The 25595-nt window shown below is 54.7% G+C and overlaps 1 protein-coding gene across 1 annotated transcript in view; it reads right to left on the reverse strand.

Annotated features, from left to right (window-relative positions):
- KCNC1 (potassium voltage-gated channel subfamily C member 1) overlaps window positions 1-21779 on the reverse strand; it is a 44144-nt gene extending 22365 nt beyond the window's left edge. The window contains exon 1 of the mRNA XM_040495691.1: window positions 20641-21779. Within this exon, the coding sequence (XP_040351625.1) occupies window positions 20641-21210 (570 nt within the window). The 5' untranslated portion in view covers window positions 21211-21779. The remainder of the gene's footprint in view (window positions 1-20640) is intronic.
- Between the last annotated feature and the right edge of the window lie 3816 nt (window positions 21780-25595).

Below are 25595 nucleotides of genomic sequence, written 5' to 3' on the forward strand. Positions count from 1 at the left end.
GGGGTCACCAGAACATACCCCCTCCTCTTCCCTGTGACAGCCTGCCCACATTTACAGATGGACCTCAGGACCCACCCCTGAGCCATCCCTCCTGCAGGCCAGGCTTTCTCTGGCTTCCACCACATTCCCTTTCCTGGGCCAGGCTCCCCAGTTTCAGAGCCTGATTCAGTTAAGCACTCACTGTGCATGGCTAAAGGGACCACACGCTTTGCCTTTACCTTTTCTGATTCCCCCAACAACCACCTCGGTGACAGGCGTCTTTAGCTTTGTTCAGCGTCATCGCGCTCTGTTATCAAGTCATAATGACGACCATTACAGGCGTGATCTCACTCATCTTTAAAAACTTCTCTGAGGGAGATGTCATTATGTCCATTTTTCAGATAAGAAAACTGAGGTTCAGAGGGGTTAAGACAAAAAAACCAAAAAAAAACAAAAAAACCAAAAAGCCAAAAAGCCAAAAAAAACCCCAAATCCACATAGCCTGAAAGGGATAGGCAGAACTTGAAACCAGGTCCCTGACTCTAAAACCACCATGCTCCACGGCTTTCATTTATAAATCTCTTTCACATCCATCCAGGTAGCCTGGGAGGAAGAGATTAGTCTTCCCATTATTGGGGACACTGGGGACAGTTATCTACAGTTTCCAACACTTCACATATTGAACCCCAAATGAATACCACACACACACACACACACACACACACACACACACACCAATAGCTGAGCCATCAGCAGGACAGTCTTGATTGCCCCCATTAGGCAGATGAGAAAACTGAGGTTCGTGGTATACACACTAGGAATCCAATGGGAAATTACCCCAAGGCCCCCCCTTGTGTTTTTGCATCGAGTTAGGGGTCGTGACTCCCAACAGGGTATACATGTGTGCATATATATGGGTGTGTTGCGGGGAGGGAATTAAAAAGATGGCCCCAAGAGGGACAGCTCAGGGAGGGCAGTGGATGCAGTGTAGGTGTGACCACAGTTGACTGCCCCACGCCCTGCTCTCCCTCCAACGAATATTTATACCTTTTCCCAGGTCTGTGCAGGGCGCTGAGCACAGAGTGAGCAAAAACAGCCATAGCCCCTGGCAGGGGTGACTGACATTTATCAAATAACCAAACAAGCAAATATGTACTTATATGAAGTGACCAGGGCTTTGAGGGGAAAGCATAAGGCATTTGATGGGCCTTTAACAATAAGTCTTGGGGTCAGAGTGGCTTCTAGGAGGAAGTGGCAAGTGGGCAGAGGTTGGAAGGATGGATAAGAATCAACTAGGGGAAGACAGGTTGCATTTTAGGTAGAAAGAACAGGAACAATTTCCAGTCCTCAGGTCCCTGAACCATCAACAGCATCTGAAAGCTGATCCTCCTTTTTGTCACACTCCCAGCTTCCCACAGTCTCTTGATTTTCTTCCTACCTCATTGGCTGCTCCTTCTTGACATCCTCTGCCAACCACTTCTCCCAGCGTTGAACTGTTGGGGTGCCCCAGAACCTTGGTCTTCTCCATCTCCATTCATTCCCTTAATGATTCGCCTAGTTTCCAGGCTTAAATACCATCACTCATTCAACTATCATTGGATACTCCCAAACGCCTACCTGCAGCTCAGCCCGTCTCCTGCACTCAGGACTTCAGCAGCCAACACCTTAGCATCTCAGGCGGAGGTCTGATAGCGCTCTCTCCACCTCAAGGCCCCACCTGAGCTCCTGCACCACCCCCACTGCCCACGGCCTCTCTATCACAGGAGACGGCAACTCCATCCTTCCGGACATTGTGGCCCCAAACCTTGACACTTCTCTTTCTGCCACACCTCACATTTAATCTGTAAGGAAATCCCATTGGCTCAGATGGAAGTAAATCCAGAGTTTGACCACTTGCCCACTACCACCGTTACCACCTCTGTCCCCGCCAGGATCAATCATTTCGCCCTAGATTATGGGAAGAGCCTCTTAACTGGTCTCCCAGCATCCAACATTCCTGGTGCTTTGGGACTATTTTCAACACAGCAGCCAGATGATCCTTTTAAAATATAAATCTGATTGTGTCATTTCTCTGCTCAAAACCCTTGCACAGGCTCCCCGTTTCTCTCAGAGGAGAAGCCAAGCTCCTCACGTTCCCTGCAGCCCCTACGTGATCTGGTCCTGCACTGCCCCCTCCAAGCTCCTCTCCTGCCACTGTCCTCTTCGCTTGTTTCAGCCACACCCGCCTCCTCAAACATGTTCTTTAAACATGCCAGACATACGCCTGCCTTAGGGCCCCCGCACGGGCTGTTTCCCCCATCCGACGCCCTTCTCCAGGTATCCCCGCGGCTCATTCCTTCAGCATCTCCTGAGGCTTACTCTCAACCAGCACCACCCACTGATCTGATTTTCCTTCCTCTACTTCTCCTCATAGCAATACCATCTTTGAACACTAACTTCCCCAGCTTTACTGATGTATCATTTACATCCAGCCACATTCAGTCATTCCCCGTGTCCAGCTGGATGAGGGCTAGCACCTCACACTATCTAATTTACTTACTTCTCATACTTACTCTTTGTCTCTCTTCCACCTTACAATGTAAGTTCCATGAAGTGGCTGGATCTGGGGATCAGGGCTTGCCTGCTGTCAGCTCTGGCCACACGCCACACACCACACACTAAAAGGGGAAGGGGGCCCCTTTCTCGGGAACCAGGAGCACGGCTTCCCCTCTGTGGGAAGACTGTGGATATACATCCTATGTCTACCTGTCTCGATCCTTCTACCTATGCAATGGGCACAACAACGTTTACCCTTTTCAGCCTCCTTGGGAAGTGAAGCCCTCCTCTGGTGCCCACTTCCTCATCTGCACAGGCAGTGTGCGCAGTCACGGATCACTGATTTCAGCATCTGCATCTACATTGGCAACGTACACAGATGTTGACTTCACACTTGTGTTTATACCGGCACTGACCACACTCAGGGCAGATCTACATGTACTCTCGTAAAAGAATAATCCCCGTCTATGCATCTTGACTCAACTGACCACAGATAGAGTCACTAATCACCCAGCACTGTCCTCATTGGCCTAATCTCCACAGAGATTGTTATACTGGCAGTGGGCAGAGTGATTGAGAGCAGATCCACGTCTACACTGGCAATGGGTACACCCATTGACAGCAGACTCACATATACCCTGGCAGCAGGCACAATCATGTTCACCCCTTGACAATGGACAAAATCAGTAAACATCTGAATCCCCACCCGCTATGACCACGAATGACTGAGGACAGTGGGCACAAGGGCACGGAAGTTCCTTTTCAGGGAGGGGACAGGCCTACCCTCCCCACTCCCAGCAGGCTGGCCAGCTGAAGGCACTTATTGTGGAGTTCAACTGCCCGAGTCCTGCCCAGGGGGCATCGCTGGCTCCAGAATGTGGAATTCAAAACCTGCGCGCCGGCACTGGAGTGTGGCAACTGGAATCTGGGGCACATGGCGAGGACACGAGACCCTGTCTATTCCCAGAGCCTTGAGATCACTCAAGGTGAGGAGAGACTCAGGCTGTGTGACTCCCCAGTGTCACCCGCCCCCTCCCCACGCCATGCCCCAGCCAGGCCTAGCTGGCCTCGGCTTAAAAAAGCACCAGGAAATGTCACTTTCTTTTTGAGGAGGTGCGATGGGAGGAGATGGCCCAGGCCATTTAGCTGCCAACCTATTCAAAGGCTGGGAATGGTGACAGTAACTTTTTTTTTTAATTTTAGAGAGAGAGTGCGTGCACGACGACGGCGGGGGAGAGGGGCAGAAAGGGAGAATCTTAAGCAGGCTCCATCCACACCCAGCACAAAGCATGATGCAGGGCTCGATCTCACGACTGCAAGATTATGACCTGAGCCAAAAATCAAGAGTTGGATGCTCCATCAACTGAGCGGCCCAGGTGCCCCGTGACCGTACCTTTAGTGTTTCTTTAATTTTTACATTTATTCATTTTTGAGAGACAGAGAGGAGGAGGGGGAAAGAGAGAGAGAGAGAGCGCACGCACAAGTGGGGAAGGGGTAGAGAGAGAATGAGACACAGAATCCAAAGCAGCTCCAGTCTCTGAGCTGTCAGCACAGAGCCCGACGTGGGGCTCAAACTCACGAAACATGAGATCATGACCTGAGCCAAAGTAGGATACTTAACTGACTGAGCCACCCAGGTGCCCCTACAGTACCTTTAAATCCTGAATATTGGAGCACCTGGGTGGCTCAGTCAGTGGAGCATCTGACTTTTAATAATGGTTCAGGTCATGATCTCACAGTCACAGGATCAAGCCCCGTGTAGGGCTTCTTGCTGGGCATGGAGCCTCCTCGGCATTCTCTCTCTCCCCCTCCCCCAAATAAATAAACATTTCTTTTTGAAAAGAATATTATTTTTTAAAAACTTCTAAAGCTTATTTCCTACCCAGGCTGATTTCCAGCGCCTCCCCTGCAGACAGGGCCCTGCCTAGTGACAGCCCAGGGGCCCCAGCCTGCCCAAGTGCTCAGCTAGGGCCCTGACTGCTGCTGCATGACTACTGTGTCTGCCCAAGCTGAATGAGGCACCACCCGCTGTGCAGCCATTTCCGTGTCTCCAAAATGGGGAAGGGGCGCACCCAGACACCCTGGAGCTCCTCCTCTATCTCTAGGATCCCTATGTTACCCACAAGAATATCTAGATCCTACTGGAGCCACAGCCTGGCTAAGAGACAAGTGAGGGTGGATGCCTCCTCCAAGCTCCAAGGACATCCGACCATCCATTGATGCAGCTCTCAGTGGTTTGTTCATTCACTCAATCATCAAATATTTACTGAGTGCCTATCATACACCAGGCACCACTTTTCACAACCACCTCCAGAAACGATAGCTCTAAATAAAGCTCCAAGCACAGAGCTAGGCACAGAGTAAGTACTCAGTAGTGAGGATACGGACCATGTACTGACACCCACCCTGAGCCAGACCCATCCTGAGCACTTATACATGCCCCATCTCACTGACCCTGACCCTAACTCTGAGGCCTGGATTGTGGTTACCATTCCGACTGTAGAGAGAGGGAAACTGAGGCATGGAAAGGCTAAGTTGCCCACGATCATAAACCTGGGAGGTGATGAAGTTAGAACCCAGCTTTGTCTGACTATAGAACGCATGCCCTCAACCACTCTCTCAGCTCCTCAACAAACATTCATTGAACGAAAGCCTCGGTGAGTGAACGAAACTCTGTGTTGGTGCAAGTACAAGTCCAAGGCCATCAGTATGCACGAGTGTGGGGAGCGTGTGCACGCAGATGTTTGTGTGTTTGCATGTGAAGCTTTCTTATGAAAAGACTTTCCCTTGCTGTCTTGGTCTTGTATGTGCTGGAGCTATACTTAGCTGCAGCCGTGACTGTAATGAGCAGTTAGCGGCGCACCAGGCACTCTCATTGGGACCTGGTTTCCCAGGGAGATCGCTGGGGCCAGTGTATGTGTGGGGGGTGCAGCCTGGTGCTGGGGAATGCTCTGGGCTTTGGGAGGGAGGCTGGAGCTCACAGCTCTGCGTCTTGTGCAAATGGAGAGCCTTAGCTTCAGCCTGCTCCAGGCTAGCAGCATCTAAGCCTCCAGGCCCTGCCAAGCTCAACTCCTGGCCACCCATGTCTGCGGTCCCTCTACTGGCTCATGCCAGGTAATTAAAATGAGAGCCTTGGAGCTCACGTCTAGAACCTGGGGACTGATGACAAAAAGCAGTGGAAGATGGTGTCTTGGTATCCCCGAGCCAGGTGCCTCAGGAGGGCGCACCCCTCGGCCAGGAGAGCTGCGCTGTCCCCTTGAGTACATCCCGCCACAGCTATCAGAGCGGCTTGCTCACTGAAGCCGGGGACCTGGGGAGGAAGAGCAGCCTCCCTACCCCAGAACAGACTGAAATCACAGGTATGCTCAGTGCCGCCCGGGGTTCAGAGGCCAACCTCCCACTCACCGTCTGCCCTCCGGTGGCCTCAGGGAGTCTGGAAAACCCCTGACCCTGAGGCTTCCCCATCACATGGCTCTGACTGCAACTTCTTTCCAGCCTGTCTTGGGGCTGCTTCATCAGAGCTTCTCACCCTTGGGAGGGTCAGTCTCTGAGGCGAGTCCCTGCCCCCAGCTCCAGGCTCCCTCACTCCACAAACCGTCCACCCCTGCATCTTGGAAGCCCCCTTTCTCCATTCACGGGCTAGGCTGCTCCGCCCTGCCTTCCACCCTGAAGTCTCCAGCTTCCAAGTCCTATCCTGTAGGATGTTTTCATTTAATGAGACATGAGACTTCCTTTCCCGCCTCGAAGCCAAGTGACTAGAAATTAATCCATCCATTTGTTCGCCCATCCGCCAAGATACACACCTAGCTGGGTGTTCACTCATATATCTTTCCTTCCATTCATTTATCTGTGTACACCCATGTACCCGTCTTTTTATCCATTCTTTCATCCACTTGTCCACCACCCATCTGTCCATCCAACCACCTCATTCTTGACCACAGAACCCTAGCATAATAGCGCAGGAAGGAACATGGCACTGCTCTCGTTCACCTTCTCGATTTCCCAAAGAGGACCTGGGATCCAATCCTTCTTCCACCGCTCACTAACTGGACATCTCATACAAACAAATTAATCTCTCTGGGCCAGCTATTCCTTCATCAGTAAGATGGGGATGATATCTCATCCTTCTACCTCACAGGGCTGTTGTGAAGTACATCACTTAGCAAAGATTTGTTGATCCCACATTATGTAACAGGAACTATCCTCCTTAAGCGGCTCCTTGTCCTCTAAGAGGCTGCGGCTGAGTTGGGAAGACATGTAACCTCAGTAGAACAGCTGGATCAAGGGTGGGAAAAGTTCTCTGGGAGAGCAGGCTGTTCAAGAGGGAACAGAGCAGGCAAAGGCAGGAGGCAGAGGGGAGCTACACAGCCTGCTGGGGGGAATGGCTGATGTGCCTAAAGGCCAAGGATGGGCTGTCTGGGAAGACAGGTTGGGTGGGATTTTCCAAGGGTAGCACAACAGGGTACAGGAAAGACCACAGACATGGAAAGACTTGGCCAGCCAGTACAAACCACAGTGATTCCTTACTCCAAGGATTTTACTCAGATGCCCGGACTTCTCGACAGAAAAAAAATATCTGCTTGGTGACAGCCAGGCCTCAGTAGACATGGTTCCTGCTGCCTAGAAGGGAAGCCAGTGCCTAGCATTTCTGACCTTTGTGTTGCTAAATATATCATTGGTGACAGTGGTTCATGGCCCTGAAGCTGTGGGGCCACCAGAGGAAGCTTCCACAGCTTGCTTCCTTGTCTCTGTGGATCAGCCTGGGCCTCGATACACGGACTTTCCCGGGGCATCTGAACCCAGGACCAGGTTCAGTGGTGCCCCAGGTAGCCAGATCTCCAACCCCTGGAAAGCGTGTCTCATGTGCCAGGCATGGTGCTCAGGCTTTGCCTTCAGAGACTCATCCCCACTTCACACAGGAGAAAACAGGTTTGGCCAGATGCCACCTGCCCGAGCCCACACTGAGGTCCAGCCAGGTCCAAGGTCTGTGCTTTCACCTCTACCTATGCCCTCCTCACAACCCCCTGCCCTCGAGACAGTGGTCTCCTCTGGCACATGGCCCTGCTTTGAACCGTATTTCCTCCCTCACAAATTATCTTTCTGCCTCTGTCTTAGCGGCTTCTCCCAGCTCCCAGCATTATGCACAATTTATAGATGAGGAAACTAAGGCCCCAAAAGACAAGGGCCATGCTCCAGGTGTGTGGGCTGGTCAGGCGCCAAGGCAGGAGCTCCCGTGGGAATATGAGGAGAAGCATCCTGCCCGGGGCTAGCTCTTAGCAGGTGGCAGCCACGTTAGCTACCAAGAGCCCAGACCTCATCCCAGGGCTCTGGTTGGCTCCAGGCGGCCCAGTGGGTGACCGCGTTCCTCACAGCTGCTAAGAGAGCCCCTGAGGCTGAGCATAAAACATTAATCTCTAAGTGGTAAGATGTTGGCCCTGGCGGGAGGCCATGGTCTAAAATATGTTCACAGCCTTGCCCTGGTGATAAGGCCCAAGGGAGTCACGCCTCCCCACTCTACCACCCTCAAGGGCTGAGAAGATCCCTGGGGGGTCGCCGAAGTCTCCTGGTAACAGGAAGCTCCTGTCTAACCCCTTTCAGACATTGATTCTCAGAATCCTTCAGTGGGTGAGGCCAGTGTCTGCAGAGCATCCTAGAAAGATGCCTCATGTGCCAAATGGTGAGAATGATAATGCATAACTTGAACACATGTGTTGTGCCCTATACTGTGCTAAAGGGCCTTCTATAACTTATCTCATTGGGTTCTCATGGCAGCCCCTTGAAGTGGGGACTGTTCGTATCCCCCCTTTACAGCTGAGGTAGCTGAGGCTTACAGAGGTCACACAGCTAATAATCAGTAGGGCCAGGTTCGGACTCATGTGGGGTGGGGAGGGGACGGCCATGGAGACGTGAACACAGCCGAGCACCAGGCTAGCACAGGCCGAGGCCCACGGGGCAAGACCCTACTACCAGGAGCCCACTGGGGCTGTGGGGAGCTGTGCTCTTCTCTTCATGACCTACCATTGTCCTCTGGCTCTCTGAGTCCAGCCCTGGATACTGGCCTCTCACTGTGTCTTAAGCGAGACACATGTCTTAAGATATGTGTCACATATCTCCCTCCATCACCTGCTCAGGGAGGCCTTCCCTGCCACACTAGTTAAAGTTGTCACCCCCCCCCCCCCCAGCACTTCCTGGGCCCTATATATACATCTCCATTATACATCTCCATGGCCCTCGTCACCATCTGACACCCTATATGGTTATGCATGCATTTATTTCTTTGTATTCTCCCTGCGCTGGAATGTAAGCTTCTTGAGGGCAGGAATTTTTGACCGTTTTGTTCTTTGCTCTATTCCCAGGTTCTTGCCTGCCACCTAGTAAGTAGGTACTCAATAAATATTGGTTGAATGGAGGAATGAATGAATGAATGCTAACAGCCCCATCCCCACCCCACCCACACGCCCGGCAGGGAACTACACAGACTGTGTTCATGTATAGAGTAGGGGTGTAGGGAAAGAAGTCCCTTCCTGCTCTATGGATGGAGAAGGAAAGAGGTGAGGTAGGGGCATGTCATGGGCAGGGGGCCAGGGGCTTGTGGGCAGGAGCCAGGGCCAGGGTGAAGCAGCAGGACTGCCAGGCTAGCAGGGCAAGTTCTGGATCGGGCCAGTGTGGAAGGGGCATCCAAGGCCATGCACAGGCTTGAGAAAGCTTCCTTTGGCTGCTGTGGCCCAGGCCGAAGCAACAGAGCCCGGGCCCAGCGAGGCTCCCGAGGCCCCCCAGGCTCAGCTGTCTGGGGCTGCCCCAGCTAATATTAGCTCGTCCCCACCCAGCCTGGCGTCGGCCTGGCGGGGCAGCCCAGCCCCAGAGTGGGCACCGCCCACTGACACCAACAGGCGCCCAGCCCCAGCAGCTTCTAGGGTCTGCCTGGCCCTTGCTGCCCCTGCTCACTGTGCCAGAGGATCCCCTTGTAAAGGGGCGCATTTCAAGGACTGAAGCTGTGATCCATGGCCCCTGCCCACCAGTCCCTCCACACCGGTACTCTTGTCAGCATCTCGGGCCACCATGCTCGGCTTCCGACCACAGATGTCAGTGACCCTCCCTGCCCCTCCACCCTGCAGGCGGAACTTCCAGTTTTCATCTCCTTCATTCCCCTCTACACTTGGAGAGGGAGGCAGAGCAGGGACCAGTGGCCCATGACAACTGATGGGGAGACTGAGGATCAGAGGGGGCCATGATCCGCCCGTGACACACAGCGGGTTCGTGGCAGAGACCAAGACAGAATCCAGGCCTGCTGGGATGACACCCTGAAATCTGGCCCCTGGGAGATAGACTCTGGAAGGAAGGGCCCCCAGGGCCAAGGGAGGTGAGGTGCCCCCTAGAGAGTTATTTGAAAGGAGAGTCAGTTGCTGAAATAAGGAAGTATAGACAATGAACAGCTGATGGTTTGGATCTTCTAGAGCCAAGCGCCAGTAAAAAGACAATAATGGAACGCACGATAATTAAGCACTTATTATGTTTCGGGTTCTGGGCTAAGTGCTTAACATATTCAAGCCTCTCGACTTCCTTATGAGTCAGGTGCTATTAATATCTCTTGAGATACAGACAGGTTAGGGAACTTGTCCAAGGTCACACAACTGGGAAGTGTAGGGCTGGGACTTGAATGCAGGCCTCCTGGCTCAAGAGGCCACACTCAGGAAAGTACTGGACTCAGGTCACATCGCTGAGTGGGGCCTCAAGGCCCACCCACTTTCAGCTGAACACATGACTGAGGGTCAAAGCAGGGGAACTTGGGACAAAAAGCACCCTAGGCTTTCAAGGGGAAGAGTCTGTGTTGAAAGCCAGTAACTAATAGAGGAAAGGGGGTGATGGAAGGGACAGGGAAGAGAAGGAGGTGGCCCGGGAAGAAGATGGGGAGGGAGAGGGAGAGAAAAAGCCTGGCTGGCCTATAGGAAGAGTCACAAGAGAAGGGAGACTTCACTTCCAGGCATCTGGCTGGACCACATGGACCTGCAAACTGTGGACCCTGCAACATCTCCGTCTTCCTGTGACAGCTCTTGTGTCCTGATTTGGGAAAATAGTTCCTTAGCCTCTGAGCTCTGGTTGTGGGAAGCGGGCCAGGGGCTCCCTGGGCTGAGTGAAGGAGGAGTTTGCAGAGGTGGGGGAGCTGGGATGGGAAGAGGCTCATCTGGCCCTGGGTGGCGACAGTGGCAGGTGGGACCTGCCCTGACTGGCGTTTGTCCCCCCCACCCCCAGCCCTGACCAGGACATGCCAGCATTCTTAGTGCTGCCTCATCCTCTTTCTCTGCCTCTCCACCACTGCTTTCGGGGATGGAGGGATGTGTTTCCAGGTGAGGCAAGGAAGAAAGGGGTCAGCCACAGGTGTGATGGCAGTGTCTGACCTAGGTCTGGCCTCCTTATCCATCCTCTCAATAAATATTTATTTAGTCCCCACTCTGTGCCAGGCCCTGTTCTAGCTTCCTCTAAGGAGGGAAATAGACAATATTCAAGGTAAATAAATAAAATACAGTTAGATGGTGTTAATGCCAAGAAGGAAAACAGGAGAGCACAAAACAGGGGCAGGGAAAGCCAGGGTGTGATCTGACCCGATGACGATGACATCTGAGTCCAGACCTGAAGCAGGTGAGGGAGTGTGTTGGCGGGGAAAGTGCTCCAGGTGGAAGGAACAGCAAGAGTAAGGGTCCTGAGGCAGAAGCACAACCACTGTGCTGGTGGAAAACCGAGGAGGCCAGAATGAGGAGTAGGAGAGGCAGGAGAGCAGAAGGGAGACCGTCGGCTCAAGGGGCTCATGTGCAGCCCAGTAGCCTCAGAAGGACTTGGGCTTCTTCCTGAGTGAGACTGGAAGCCAGAGTTAGCGGAGCACAGAGGTGGCTTCCTCTGACGAGCATCTTACCTTGGATGGCCCTGGCTGCAGGTGGAGAAGGAACTGGAGCGGGGGACAGTTCATAGGAATCCAGGGGAGAGAAGATGGTGGCTTCAGCTAGGGACTTAGTGATGGAGGTGATGTGACACGGCTGGGTTCTGGGAGGCTTTCAACATGGAGGCAAAGGATTTGCTGATGTGTGAGAGAGAGAGGAAGGAATCAAGCATGGTGCCAAGGGTTTGGTCTGAGCAATTTACAGATGCAGCTGCCATTTACTGAGCTGGGGCCTCATCTCAGGTCCATTACCTCGATGCTAACGTCTTAGGCACAAGGGAGGATCAGAGTCACCCCCCTTGAAGCTCTGCCGACCTGCAAACACCCATTCAGGCCTCTCTGTGTCCTGATACTTCCCCTCAGCTGGGAGCAGCTGCCCGCCTCAGCACTTCTCAGAATCGAATGTGCATATGATTCATCTGGGATCTTGTTAAAATGAAGGTTCTGAATCAGTAGGCTTCCGGTGGGGCCTGAAACTCTTCATTTCTAACGAGTGCCCAGGTGATGTTGGAGGACCACACCAAGTAGCGAGGGCCCCTATGTCCCAGCCCCCAGTGCAGATTCTCCCTCGCTGAGCATTAGTGTCCTGTGAGAGTGGACTAAACACCCCGAACACCCCCTGATCTAGGAATCAAATTCTCAAGGGACAGAGCCCAGCAGCCTGACCTTTTGGAAGCAGCCCAGGTAATCTGAGAGTCAGCCGTGGGTGGGAATCCTCCAGCAACCACCCTTGCAGCTCCCGGAGCAGCCACTATAAATACCCCCCTACCCTAGCCTGGCCCCACCCAGCACAGAAGGAGCTCACTGCAACCATCTCCACAGCGCCCCCTTCACCATCGGTGTTAGTCACCTTGCCCTGCTCTAGCCCCTACAGGCTGGCATAACATTCCCTCCCTGAGTTCACCTCTCTGCAACTCCCAGAGGGCGGACAGCCTAGGGAAGGGCCTGGAGAAGAGGGCAAACAGGTGCCACCTGCTGGGCCCGAGCAAGCACACCCTAAATGGATGGTACCCACAGTGGGTGAGTGGGCTGGGTGAGCCAGTGATGGTTCACAGTGGTCACAGTGACGACCCCAGGCAGGGCATGATTACAAGACCTTGAATGAATGAATGAATGAAAACAGGTTGAGAGAGCCTGAATGAATGTAGGAGGAAGCTCTTCAGAGCCCTTCCCCTGGGCTCCTGCCTGCTTGGTGTCAGGGCCCTTGCCAGGAGGGCTCAAATGTGTCCTAGAAAGGAGCTGGGCTGAAGACGTGGAAGGAGAGATAGGGAAGGACTAACGTGGCTCCCACGGTGCCTCTGGGAAGCCAAAGCCCGGAATTCTTAGACTCCTGGAATGTCAGAAGTGGGAAAGGACTTGGTGGTCATGTGGAATGACCTCGTATTTTACAGAGGCAACACCTGCAGACTGAGGGGGCGGTGGGACTTTCCCAAGGGAGCCCGGTTGGTGTGATGGCCCGGTTACAGATCTCGCTCTGGCTCAGTTGTTGATGCCCGCAACTCGGGTCTTGTCTGTGGCCACATCTCTCCACGCACCTGGGCCGGTCCTTTATCCTAAGGGCCTGCCTGTCCCCAGCCACAGGCCTCCAGAAGTGACTCACTAACCTCCAGCTCAAATCATGCAAGCCTGCTGACTCCGTGCTCAACCCAGATCCCTCACTCCCAAAGGTGGTCAGCGAGGACAGGAGAAGCCAGCGTATGCATGAGCAGCCTTGCAGGATGGTTTTCACATGTAACAAATCTAGAAAGGCCACTGAGAGAGAGGAATAGATGAACAAAAACCCAGAGGTTGGAATGAGGGCTGAAGGCAAGGAGACCAGGGAGGAGCCTGGCAGAAAGGAACAGCTCATGGCCAGGTTCCAGAGCAGAAGGCCTCGAACGCTGAGCTGAGGAGCCAGCATTACCCCCACCCCCACGTCCCCCGTGTATCACCTCATGCAAGACAGCTTCTAATCCTCCCTGAGCTCTCTGCCATTTCCCTGTAGACACACGGAGCCCCGGGCCCTGCCTGGATAGTGGGGGCGATGAGGCACCTCCTGAAACCCTCTCCCTGGGGGCTGCCGGAGCGCCCCTACCCCACCAAGCTAGACCCTCACCTGCCATTGTTCAGGGGTCAGAACTTGCAGAGCAGGATTCCCGGACAGGTTGTTGGGAAACAGTGTTTGCTGGGGCAGGGAGGGAACCAGATGGGAACCCAAACTGGGCCACAGACCCCACTATCCTGGCCCAGCAATGGGAGGCTGAAGTGTGGTTATGGACAGAAATCCAGCGTCAGGCAGCCCCAGGTTTGAAGGCTCACTCGTGAGCCAAGTGACCTTGGGTGAGTTAGTTAACCTCTTTGAGCCTCAGCAGCCTCATCTGCAACACTGGCACGATAATAATAATACAGTTCCTTGGGAGTTTTGTGAGAATTAAATGAGAATATGTAAATTAAGTCCTTAAGACGGATACATAGTAAATGATTTCGTAAATAGCAGCCGTTAGTATTATGATTCAAGAAAGGAAAGGGGTTCTAGAAAATCCTGCTTGGAGGATGATAAGAACAGAATTTGGGCCAACTCTGGGTTGAACGACCTGCAGAACTTTCAACCAGCTGTGCTGGGCCCTCTTGGGGGAGTGGAGAAGGGAGGTGGGAAGGCAGGTAGCTGCTTAATCTCCCTCCTTCAGGGGAGGAAACAATGGGAGTAAGTCAGAGAACAGCAGGTGCAGGTGGGATTTGGTATTCTGTTAAATCTGTGAGCCAAAAAAAATGCAAAAGGCCAGGTCCAGGGCCGAGAGGCTGGGGGTGGGAGTTTGAGTTTCACCTGTGTGGTCTTGGGCAAATGTCTTCCCTTCTCTGACCCTGTTTCTCCACTGGATGAGGATAGTGGCTAGAGGTGGCCCAGGAACATCCATCTTCTCCAACAGTCCCATGCATGTGGAAGGTGGTCCCTCCGACCCAAGTGGTCCCCATGAATAAGGCCTGGGCAACCAATAGTCCCAGGAGCCCCCAAGGCCCCCCTTTTCCTCTGAGCCTGCACCCAGGGAAGGGAAGCTCAAACCAGTGGGGTGGCCAGGCTGGCCTAGGGGCTGACAGGAGGCCCTGACCTTTCGGTCCAGAGTGAGCACACTGGTCATGGGACCGCTCAGAATAGCCATAGCGCTATAGTCAGCTGTCTTGGGAGGCCCCGAGATCCCTGGCCCAGGCAGCGGGACCTGAAATGAGCCCCCTCCAGAATCCTTCCCCCAGCTCTAGGACAACCTGTCTGCCTCTCTGGGAAGCTCAAGCCAATCTTCCCAAAGCTTCTGGCAGATGCCAGGCCTCCCTCTCAGAGTTAAGGAGCACAGATACCTGTGTCCAAGGCACCAGCTTCCAAATACTCCCTGAGGCATCGGAAGGGGGATGACCGGCTCTCCAGCCACTAAGCCAGGAGTTAGAGATCTGGGTGTCTGAACCTGCCCAAGTAACCTGCTCACATTTGGCCTTGGGAAAGCACTCCTCTCTGGGCCTCAACTTCCTCCTCTGTCATAACAGTCACTCCTATTATGGAGTATGTAAGAAGCTTAGAGTCTGGAGGTAGAGACAAACCTGACTCAAGCAAGGCTGCTAATGAACATTTTATTACATACCAGATAGCTTCTCTGAAGGGAAGGACTCTGAACACTGACCCCCGCTGTGGGTTCTGGGAAGGCATCATGTAGAACAACGTTTTGAGTGGGATGTGAAGGATGAAGAGGTGCAAAACAGGAGGAAAGAGTGTTCCAGGTGGAACAGCATGTGCAAAGGCCCTGAAGCAGGGGCACCTGGCACATGCAAGGAACTGAAATGAGGCCAGGGTAGCTGCAGCTCAATGAGCAATGGGGCGAGCCAGGCCAGAGGAGACTGAAGAGGGACGCGGGGCTTGAGGGACCACAGTATGGTCCAGGGAAGCACCGAAGGGTTTTAAATAGGCAAGGGAATGAGCTGACAGATTTGTGAGTTGAAGAGACCTCTGTGGTTGCCAAGTAGACAATGAACTGGAGGGTCCGGGGGCTGGAGGTAGGAGAGCAGTCGGGAGCTGCTGGAGGAGTGAGGGGAACGATGGCGGCTTGAACCAGGATGGTGGACGTGGGGATGGAGGGCCAGGGACAGAATCTAGAGGGCCGTGAAGGAGAATGATAAGACGACCAACAGGAGTGATGGTAGCAGCCAACATTTATCGAGCACTTACTGCATGCCGGACCCTGTGACTCGGGGCTCTCCACACATTACTTTGGTTAATCTTTCCATTAACTCTCTGGGCTAAGTTCTATCATTATGTCCATTTTAGTTTAGTTACTTTAAATGTTTACTTATTTATTTATTTAGTTTGAGAAGGAGGATCCCAAACAGTCTCCACTCCGTCTGCACAGAACCTGACGTGGGGCTCAATCTCATGAACCGTGAGATCATGACCTGAGCCAAAATCAAGAGTCAGGTGCTTAATCGACTGAGCCACCCAGACGCCCCTATGTCCATTGCAGAGGTGAAGGGGCTGAGAGACTGTGATGAGGAGACACTGGTTTCTGATTTTCATTACTGAGAAGGGAGCTGGGCGGGGGGGTGCAGGTACCATTCAGACATAAGGACATCTGTGAAAACATCACAGGAAGGAGAAAAACACTAAGTTGGGGACACATTGTGGTGGGGAACACATGGAGTGGTGGAGAGGGGAACACACCAGCCCCTTCCCCACTGCCCATGGGTCTCCTTCACAGGTTACCATGACTAGAGGTGGGGCCCTGGCCTGGGGGGCAGGCTCTGAGGTGGAAGGCTGGGTAGGAAGTCCCTGAGAGCAGCTCTCTCCTGAATCTCACCAAGACTCCAAGGCCCTGTGTCAGCTAAGACACAATGGAGGAACAGAAGTCTCTTGCTGGACTCTTCATTCCTGCCACCAAGTGCATTTCCTTCCCAGGGAGCTGAGGAGAAGCTGGGGCTGCATCAGGTCCCAAAGGGGAGGGGACAAGGCAGAGAGACAGAGAGTGGAGGAGTGGGCAGTGGGGTGGTGGGGCTTCCCCAGCTTGGGAACCACTGGAACTTCCTTGTCATTTGGAAGGTCAAGTGACTGTCATTTGCAAGGGGGACAGATGTCATCTCTCTCTCTCTCTCTCTCTCTCTCTCTCTCACACACACACACACACACACACACACACCACATGCTAAAGATACTTTCTGACCTGCAGAACAAGGACCAGCATTAGCCCTGACCTGAAACACAACAATGTTCCTGATGAAAACATGCAAATCATAGATAAAAGCCAAGGGCCTCAGACCTGCACTGGCCCCAAGGCAGAGAGAAGGGCAGGTTTCAAGGCAGGGCTGCTCCAGACTTCACCAACAGCCCTGCCTGCTCCCACACCTTCATGGCTTTGCTTGCCAGGACTGCCATCCCCTGCCATCTGCCTGGCTTATTCCTACCTGCCCCTCAAAGCTTACCTTAGCGTTACCTCCTCTGGGACTGTTCCTTCTCTCACAAGCCCAGGAAGCCCCTTCATGGCCCTTACTGCATAGTGCCACCATCATCCTTTGCTTGTGTGCATCTGGGGTAGCACCCCTCACCCCAGAACACGAGCTGGGGTCATCCTGTCCCAACTCACTTTCCCACCCCTCACCCCTTCAGCTGGGTGCCCAGAAAAGCACAGGAGAGAGGGTCTGGGGAACAGGCAGCTCTAGCTCGCTGTCACCCCTGAAGAGCTCAGATGGGACTTCCCACCCCAGCCAAGTAGCCCTTTCTTCCAGGGTCAACAAGAAGGCCTGGGGGAGGGTAACCTCACTGTCTGGTCCGTGCACCAACAACCGGCCTGGGCTAGAGCAGTATTTCTATCGAAGACCAGAAATGAGGAGCAAAACCGCTCACTAAAGCAGCTCAGGAGGACCAGGAGACCAAGGGAGCAAGCAGGAAGCTGGTCTGGAATTTCATCTTCCTCAAGAAACACCCACACCTGGGCAACACAGGGTCTCTCTCACACACGGCCACAATGACAGAGCCTCACACATCCACAGTCTGTGCCACATACACGGTCCCCCACCCCACATACAGACTCACACACAGAGGGTCTCATGCACACAGCCTCACACACACACACACACACACACACACACACACACACGCAGCCACACATGCACAGCTTCACATGGACAATGTCACACTCGCCACAGACAGCAAGGTACTCACACAGTGGCACACCCCAAGTTTCTCAGACTCACACAGCATTTCTCTTACACGTACAGTCTCCCTCTCTTTCTTATATACGCACTCTCTCCCACGCTGCCTCGTTCTCACACACAAAGTCCATCTGAAAACACACAGAATCTGTCTCTCTCACGTTCACACAGAATTTCTGATACAGACCCTCACGGAATCTCTTGCACATAGTCTCACCACACGCATATACACATGCGCGCACACACGCGCACACTCCTCCCAGAGTCTCACTCACACGTATTTTTATTCTCATATGGGCTTTCTCACACACATGAAGAATCTCTCACACCCACACAGAATCTCTCTTACACAGATTCCCTTTCACACACATACAGCTTTTCTTTCACACATACGTACAATGCCACACACACGTACAATGTCACACACATCCAGGATTCTAGTCTAGAAACTAGAATGAAAATTTAAACCTTGACCCACCAGTTTGAGGAGCGGGGAGGGGTAAACAAAGGTGACAGCAGCAGCCGAGCAAAGATGGAGGGGGAGGAAGGCCAGGCAGCAGGCTGGTCCCTGCGCAGATGAGCCGCAGAGAGGCAGCGCAATGCAGCTAAGGCCAGCTTGGCGTGCAGCAGGAAGCCTGGGTTCTAATCCAGGCTCTGCCCTCAGTTCTCAAGTGCCCTTGGGCAGGTCCTTCCTCTGTGGGCCTCAGTGTCCTCATTTGTCACCCAGAGGAATTGGAGTGATTCTGTGAGGCTACAGGGAAAAGAAGGCGCGGACAGGGGGTGGGGGGTGGGGGCTTCTAACTCTCCTCCATCTCCCCACTACAGTCCAGCTTTTCCCTCAGAGTCTGTTCTTCAATGAACACTTGAGACAATCAGGAATTTTCTGCAAGGTTCAAACACCAACAAGACCCCAGACCACACTAATCAGCCCATTTATCTGTATTGGGTAAAGACCACCCCATGGCCTAGGAATGTCAAGTGGAAGAAGATGGACAGTAAGGGGGTGGGGGTGGAACATACCCCACATGTCCCCTGTCTATCCAGAAAGTCAGGAATACAGGTCAGAAACCTAAAACTGAGCCCAAGGGGTAGGGTGAGGGTACCCAGCTTCTTACTAGGGAGCCAGGTGGCTGAGAGGACAATGAGAAAATTGGGCCTACTTCCTTCCTGGGCCAAGGGGGATGGTGGTTGTGGTGAGATGCTGTCCAAGGTCAAATGCAGGCTGAATGGGTGGCTGTCCTAACCCAGGCCTTTGCCGAGCATGCCCCCCAGCCCCAATATGTGTTGGTTCAACCTCCCAGCCCCCCTCCTCCGGCCCCTCTCCACAGCTCAGCCACAGCCTCCAGTTACATAATTCCCTGGTTGTGGTGGCCTCTGTCAGGAGAGGAGAGGGGAGGGTAGATCTCTGAGGGTCCCAGTCCATTCTGGAAATGGCAGGGAACTGGCATCCAGCTCAGGAGATGATGGGATCCCAGAGGGCCTGGGTTCTAGTCTTGCTTGGCCTCTGGCTCCCTGAGTGACCTTGTGTAGGGTCTCTAGTGGCAAAACGAAGGGCTTGGTTCTGTTGCTATCCACCCTCCCCCACATCTGTTCTAGAATTTAATGCATAAGACTCTGACCTGCTGCCCCCTCCCTTGCATGCTAAAACACTGAGAGTTTTATCGAAGTCACAAATGTATCAGGCCTGTGCCTAAACAGCCTTTTTCTCCTCATGGACACCTCAGTGCCCCCCAAGTCCTCTCCCCCCACTGATCCTTAGCACTGATCCTGCCTCCTTCCCTGCCTAATCCTCCCCACCTCAGCTCCAGGGGGCAGGAAAGAAGGGATGTGGAGCAACAAAAGAGAGCAGTGGTTTGCCTGGTGGGGGGTTGAGGGGTGGCTCTGCTTCAAATTCACAACTCTGACCCTCCCCCTCATGCCTTTGGCTCCCTTCAGACCACAGAGCCAGTGAAGGCAAGGGGTGTCTCTTCCAGGGTGGATGGCTGCCACCACTGTCTCCCCTTAGGGCTCAGTTGAGCAGGAAAGACCCTTAGATTCACCAGACACCTTCTCCCATTTAACAGATGAAGAAACTAATCCCAAGAAGCCTCTGAGAGGCCAAGGTCAGCAGCAGGGTGCCCTTTGTCTCCCGCAACAAGCTGCTGTTACTAAAGGGGAGTGGCTGATGATGACACACCCACCTCTCACACCCCTTGGGTCATGTTACCCTTTAGGCCCCTACTTTGCCCCTGACAGGTCCCAGAGGAAGCATAGTATAAGCCGAGTGGCCCCTTCCAAAACCCTCCCCTTTAGTCAGGCCCTGTTCCCAGCACTAGGTCTCAGAGTGGCCACATCCTCCTCCCCACAGCCCAGCCCCACACCAACTACAAAGCTATTAATTAGCCATAAAGACTCCCTCTCAACCTTCTCTTCACAAGGGCCTGAGGTTGCTCCCTGGGGAGGGTGGTCTGTCTTAAGCAGCAGACCAGGCCTCAAGCCCTCCTCTGTAGGCCCTGCGTGGCTCCAGATGCCACTTACCTGGGAGGGAGGGAGGGAGGACTCCCAGCTTCCCTCCCCACACGAAAATCTAAAGGGCAGTTCACTCCTTCACAGTGTACATCTGCAAAGACACAAATATGCACACACAGGCACTCCTGCACATTCAAACATACACACGTTCACTCATTCCTACTACATACTTTACCCACCCAAATATACACCACCACACTTACATAAATATGCACACACAATCTACTCATACACACAAACACCCATTTGTACTCACTCATACATATTAAATTTGGAAATACAGACACAGACCTTACATACCTACAAAACTAGTCACCCTGGAAGAGCAATCTCTCTCTTATCCCCGCTTTTATGCACGTTCTCATATGTACACACACACACACACACACACACACACACACACACACACACTCCTTTCAATTCTGATTCCCTAGGCGCCAGTTCTCCAATCCGCCCCTGCCCGAGGGAGGCAGAGAACCCGGCCTTTACCACCCAGCTCTCCTGATGGGCAGGTTGTCACTTACCCGCGCGTAGCGGGATGAGTAGGGGTCCTCGAAGAGCGCCCAGATGCGCGGCTGCCAGCGGCGCCAGAAGCCGCCGGGCCGGCCATCTGGGGAGTCGCTGAGCGCCAGGCGCTTGGTCATTTCCAGCTCGTCCTCACCGTCGCCTGAGTCTCCGGGGCCGTCGGCGTCCGCGTCGTCGGCGCTGTTGTCAAGGGGTGCGCCGCCAAAGCTATCAAGCGCCTCTTCTGCGTCGCGATGCTGGCGATAAGTCATCCAGCAGCAGGGTTCCACGTCGGTCTCGTCGATGCCCCAGAAGGCCAGCTCCTCCTCATAGAGTGGCCCGCACACGTCGGCTGGGCAGTGCAGCTTGCCAGTGCGGTAGTAGTTCAGGATGTGCGCGAAGACGCCTGGGTGGCGATCGAAAAAGAACTCGTCTGCGCGCGGGTCATAGTCGAAATGGCTGTGGGCGTCGGGCTCCGCCAGCCAGGCGAGCCGCGTGCCGGGCAGCGTGCGCAGCGTCGAGCGGTACGTCTGGTGGCGCGTGCCGCCCACGTTGATCACGATGCGCTCGCTCTCGTCCCCTTGGCCCATCGCGGCGCCCCCTTAGGCATGGCGCGGCCCAGCGACACCCATGGGAGCGGCCGCCAGGGGGAGTTGGCGCCGGGGAGGGGGGCGCGGGGCCTCCTCCCCCCTCCCCCCAGCCGTCGGGGGGGACAGAGGATGGTGGCTCTGGCCACCCTAAGAGCGACCCAAGCCCCTCAGGGGCGCTTTCTGTCGGGTGCTGGTCCAGGGGCGTGTGCGCGGGATCCCAAGGGTCTCTAGGCGCCAGATGTGGGAGGGAGCTGGTCCGGCTGCGGAGGAGGCAGAGGAGGAAAGAAGGGAGGGAGGAAGGGAAGGAGGAAGGGAGGGAGAGGGACGGCGCTCAGCGGCGAGCCCCGGGAGGAGGGAAAAGAGGGTTGGGGGGCCGGGTTCCCGTCCCCATCTCAGCGGGAAAATGGAGAAATTGACACAAAGCTTTTTTGGGGGAAGGTCAGCTGCTCCAAAGGCCCGACAGATAGATCAGCCCCCGGAAGGGGGAGGGGAGGAGAGGGGGCCGGGAAATTCGCGCTCTGCTCTGCGGTGGTCGCCGCAGCGCGCTCTCTGCGCTGGGGAGATGGATGACCGCTGCCTTCCTCCCTGCGTGGCCGGGCTGCAGCTTGGGGCGCAGGGCGGGCTCCGGCCCCCTCCCTCTCTCCTTGCCTGGCTGCCTGCTCCCCCCGGCGGCGGGCGCGCCTGCCTGCCCGCCCGCCCTCCTCGCTCCTTCTCCCCGCCTCTCGGAGGAGATGGCGGGCCCCCTGGGCAGGGGCACCCAGGGCGCTGCTCGGTGCGGCGGCCGCGGAGCGCTATGCTGGGTACGCTCCGGCTTGAGCTGGAGCTCCGCGGGGCTACGCTCCGACTCCGGCGGCGGTGCTGAAGGGACAGCTCCCGAGCTGTTGCGGGGCCCGCACTGGTTCTCTGGGCTGGGTTCGGTCTGCGAGGCCGGTGGGCACTGGCTCTGGCGCCTCTGCGCCCCGCGCTCCGCGCCCGGCTTCGGGCAGGCGGTTGAAGGTGCCGGTCAAGACGATGGGGCTGCGGCGGTCGCGCCAGGGAGGCGGGGGTGGCGGGTCCAGGCGCGGCGAGGCGAGGCCGGGGAGGCGAGGCGCGGAGCGGCCGCCGCCGCCGCGACGCTTCTGCCGCCCGGGCTGCTGCTAGGCTCGCTTGCTCGCTTGCTCGCTCGCGCGGTCCGCGTCCAGCCCGCCGCTCTCCGGACACAAGCCCTCGGCGCGCGCAGCCGCACTCGCCCCCGGAGGGAGGCGCCGCGCTGGGTCCTAAAAAGCCCCGATTCCGCGCCCCCCTCCCAGCTCCGAGCGGAGCCAGCCTCCCTCAACCCCGGCGCTGGGGGCGCCCGCCCCGCGTGGCTCCTGTGCTCTGGGGAGACCCGCCGACGCTCCGCCCTGGGGTAGCGCCACTCGATGGGCGGGGGCTCCAGGAGACGTCTAGGCCTGGCCCCCCGTATCAGACTGAGGTGAGAAGGGCGTCGGCACCCTTTCCTCTCCTTCCAAACTAGGGACTCTCTGATCCCTAAGTGAAACGAGATTCCCTCGACCGCTATCAGAGACACCTTGACCTGGACGAGCATTGGCAGCTCCAAGCAACCTTTCATACCGACCCTTTCGGTAGCGAAATCTGGAGCCCCCACGATCTTGTCATAGGTCCCTCTTGAATGGACTCAGAATAACATCCTCCAAACACAAAACACATACGCTGTCGTCTAAGCCTTCTACTAACAACCCAATAATCCTGGACCACTATGAGCGCCTTTTGACCCTTTACTCACCCTGGGTCCTTCATAATTCCAGGCTGACCCTAGTCTCCCGCGAGAGCCACACGCTCTACCATACTGATCCCAGCTCACTGATCCTCCCACACTAGCGCCGGATCCCTAGGTGGGCATCCCTTATGAAAAGGGTATTCTGCCCTTAGAGGTCAGAAGGAGCAACTGCAACCCCCCTTTCTCCGTTGGGCTTCAGCTGCCTGAGTGGTAAGCTGATGGCTGTGCCTGGGAGCTAGATGGGTGCAGCTTCTGCTGTGATTTCCACAGCTTCACAGTTGATCTTGGGGGTGGGGGGTTACAGGTTGGGCCTCCAAGCCTTCCTGGCCCATGTTTGCTGCCCGTGCCTCAGTTTACTCAATCACTCTTTTATTCCTTCCTTGTTCCACACTCTGTCTCAGGCACAAGAGACCTTGCCCTCAAGGGGCTCCAAGGCTTTTGGGGAAGTGGGCAGGTGGGTCTGGGCAGGGCTGGGGAGGTCAGGCCCAGCTCCAGGGTTGGCTGCACCAGGAAAGAGGCTTATTGATCCCAGCCTAGCCCAATCGAACACAAGGCTGCCTGGGCAAAGGGCGATTTAATTAAGAAGACAGGAGGCTCTTATTTACCTGTCAGCTCTTGCTAACTGTGCAGACAGCTGTCCCTCTACACTGACCTGCAGACACGGCTGTGAGCCGGGGGACAAAGCTGTGCCTTGGACATCTGTCTCCTCACTTGGCCAGGGAAATCCCAGCCCAGGGAAGTCTGTGTGTGGTAGGGGAAAGGTTTGGAGGAGTGGGAAAGGTTGGAAAGGGCAAGGGGCAGAGCAAAACACGAAGGATGGGAGAAGGACAAGGGCAGAAACAGGGGCAGTGATAGGCAGAGGCAAAGAGACAGCTGGAGTCTGGGACCAGGATGGCACCTCCTCCCACCAGAGATTGATCTAAACCAGAATTATTTCCCCTTCAATCTCAGGGTAATGCAGGGATGAGAATGCTTTTGAGTGTCTCTCTCACCATGACCAGTGTGATCCCCATCCCCTAACCTGACCTAGTGCAGCTCAGCCTCACCCAAATTCAGATTCCCCAAGAAACAGGCTCTCAGAAAGCTCTGCCCCAATCCAAGGAGGTGATAAAACAGAGGAATGGGAAGAAGAGAAAAAGAAGGACACAGAGAGATGGACACACACACACACACACACACACACACACACACACACACACCTGACTGGGAGAAATCAAGATGGGGAGAGACCAGAAAGAGGCCTCTCCAAACCTTCTCTTCCTTCCAGCCAGGCGTCCAAACTCTCTTCTCTCTCAGAAAGCCTTCTGTGTTTCCACAAGCCACAGGGGCCCAGGACTCCCCACTTCCCTCTCCTGCAGGAAGGATCACATTGGATCAGCGTGTGGCTCCCCAACCTTCACTGTAGCTCATCTCTTTCCCCCAAATGGACTATCAGCTCCTCCAAGGCTGCTTCTTGTTTGGTTCCTTCCACAGTACCCAGAACACAGTAGCTCCTTGTTAAGGGCTAGATGATTTGAGGAAGACCAGGAGAGGGCCTGGGATCCTAGCATTCAAGTGTCAGGGGCCATGAGAATCTGGAGCCCTGAACCAAGGCTGAGTCAGGGGGAAGTACATACCAGGGTCTCTCAAGGCATCAATGCAGAGCGCACTCAGGCTACTACCCCATGGTGAGCCACAATAGGAAGCTGAAAGGTGCCCCACGTGGTGGTCAGGTGGAGAGGTGGAGAGACAGAGGCTGCTAGTAAGGGGAAGTTTGATGATCAGGAGCCCTGGTAAGGCCTGGCCCTGGAGGATGTACTAGAAAAAGAGAGGCAGGCAAGGGTTGGAGGGAGGAGAAATGTGAAAGGGTATCCACTACATCCTAAAATCCCCTACATAGCAACTGGAGAAGGCTTGGTGAAAGGATCCTCCCAGGTGGGGAGCTGTCCCTCAGGTGCCCCAGGCTGCCTCACTTTAGGATTCTCACCTTGATCCTTGATGGCAACCCCCAGCCCAGGCCGCAAAGAATGTCCCCCCCCCTTCTCCATCCTAAGCAGGGACATAAAAGTCCCTTCTCTCACTTCCTTTTCACACTGTAAGAAGGCTGGCATTTGCAGAAAGCCCAGAAAAACTGAGAGGGCAACACAGAAAGAGAGAAAAAAAAAAAAAAAAAAAAAGCCCCAGACAAATGGGAGTGGGGGGAAGGAATTGCTGCATGAGCCTTAGCTTCTCACTCGCAACCACCAACCACAGCCCCTCAGCCCAGCCAAGACCCTCTCCCTTTCCGCTTGAGCAGGATGCCCTTATTCATAGCCATCTGTCCCTCCCTTGCAAAGGAGGCTTATATCCCATGCCAGAGGATCACTGGGATCAGTGGCTAGTGAGAAGTGTGGCAATGAACTACCAGTGGGTTGGTATTGTTCAGTGGTCAAGAGCATAGCCTTTAGGGCCAAGCTATCTGTGTTCAAATCCTCACTCCATCGTTGACTTAGCTATGACCTTGGGCAAGTTATTCAACTTCTGTATGCCTCAGATTCTTTATTGTTGGATATGAATAATAGTAAGCCTTATGTTCTTAACACCTCAGCTCTGGGATTTCTCTTGTTCTGGCTGGAGGGGAGGGTGTGCCAGGCTCCAGTAAGCTCTG

This window comes from Herpailurus yagouaroundi, unplaced genomic scaffold (assembly GCF_014898765.1).
Source record: "Herpailurus yagouaroundi ecotype Mexico unplaced genomic scaffold, PumYag 187, whole genome shotgun sequence".
Lineage (NCBI taxonomy): Eukaryota > Metazoa > Chordata > Mammalia > Carnivora > Felidae > Herpailurus > Herpailurus yagouaroundi.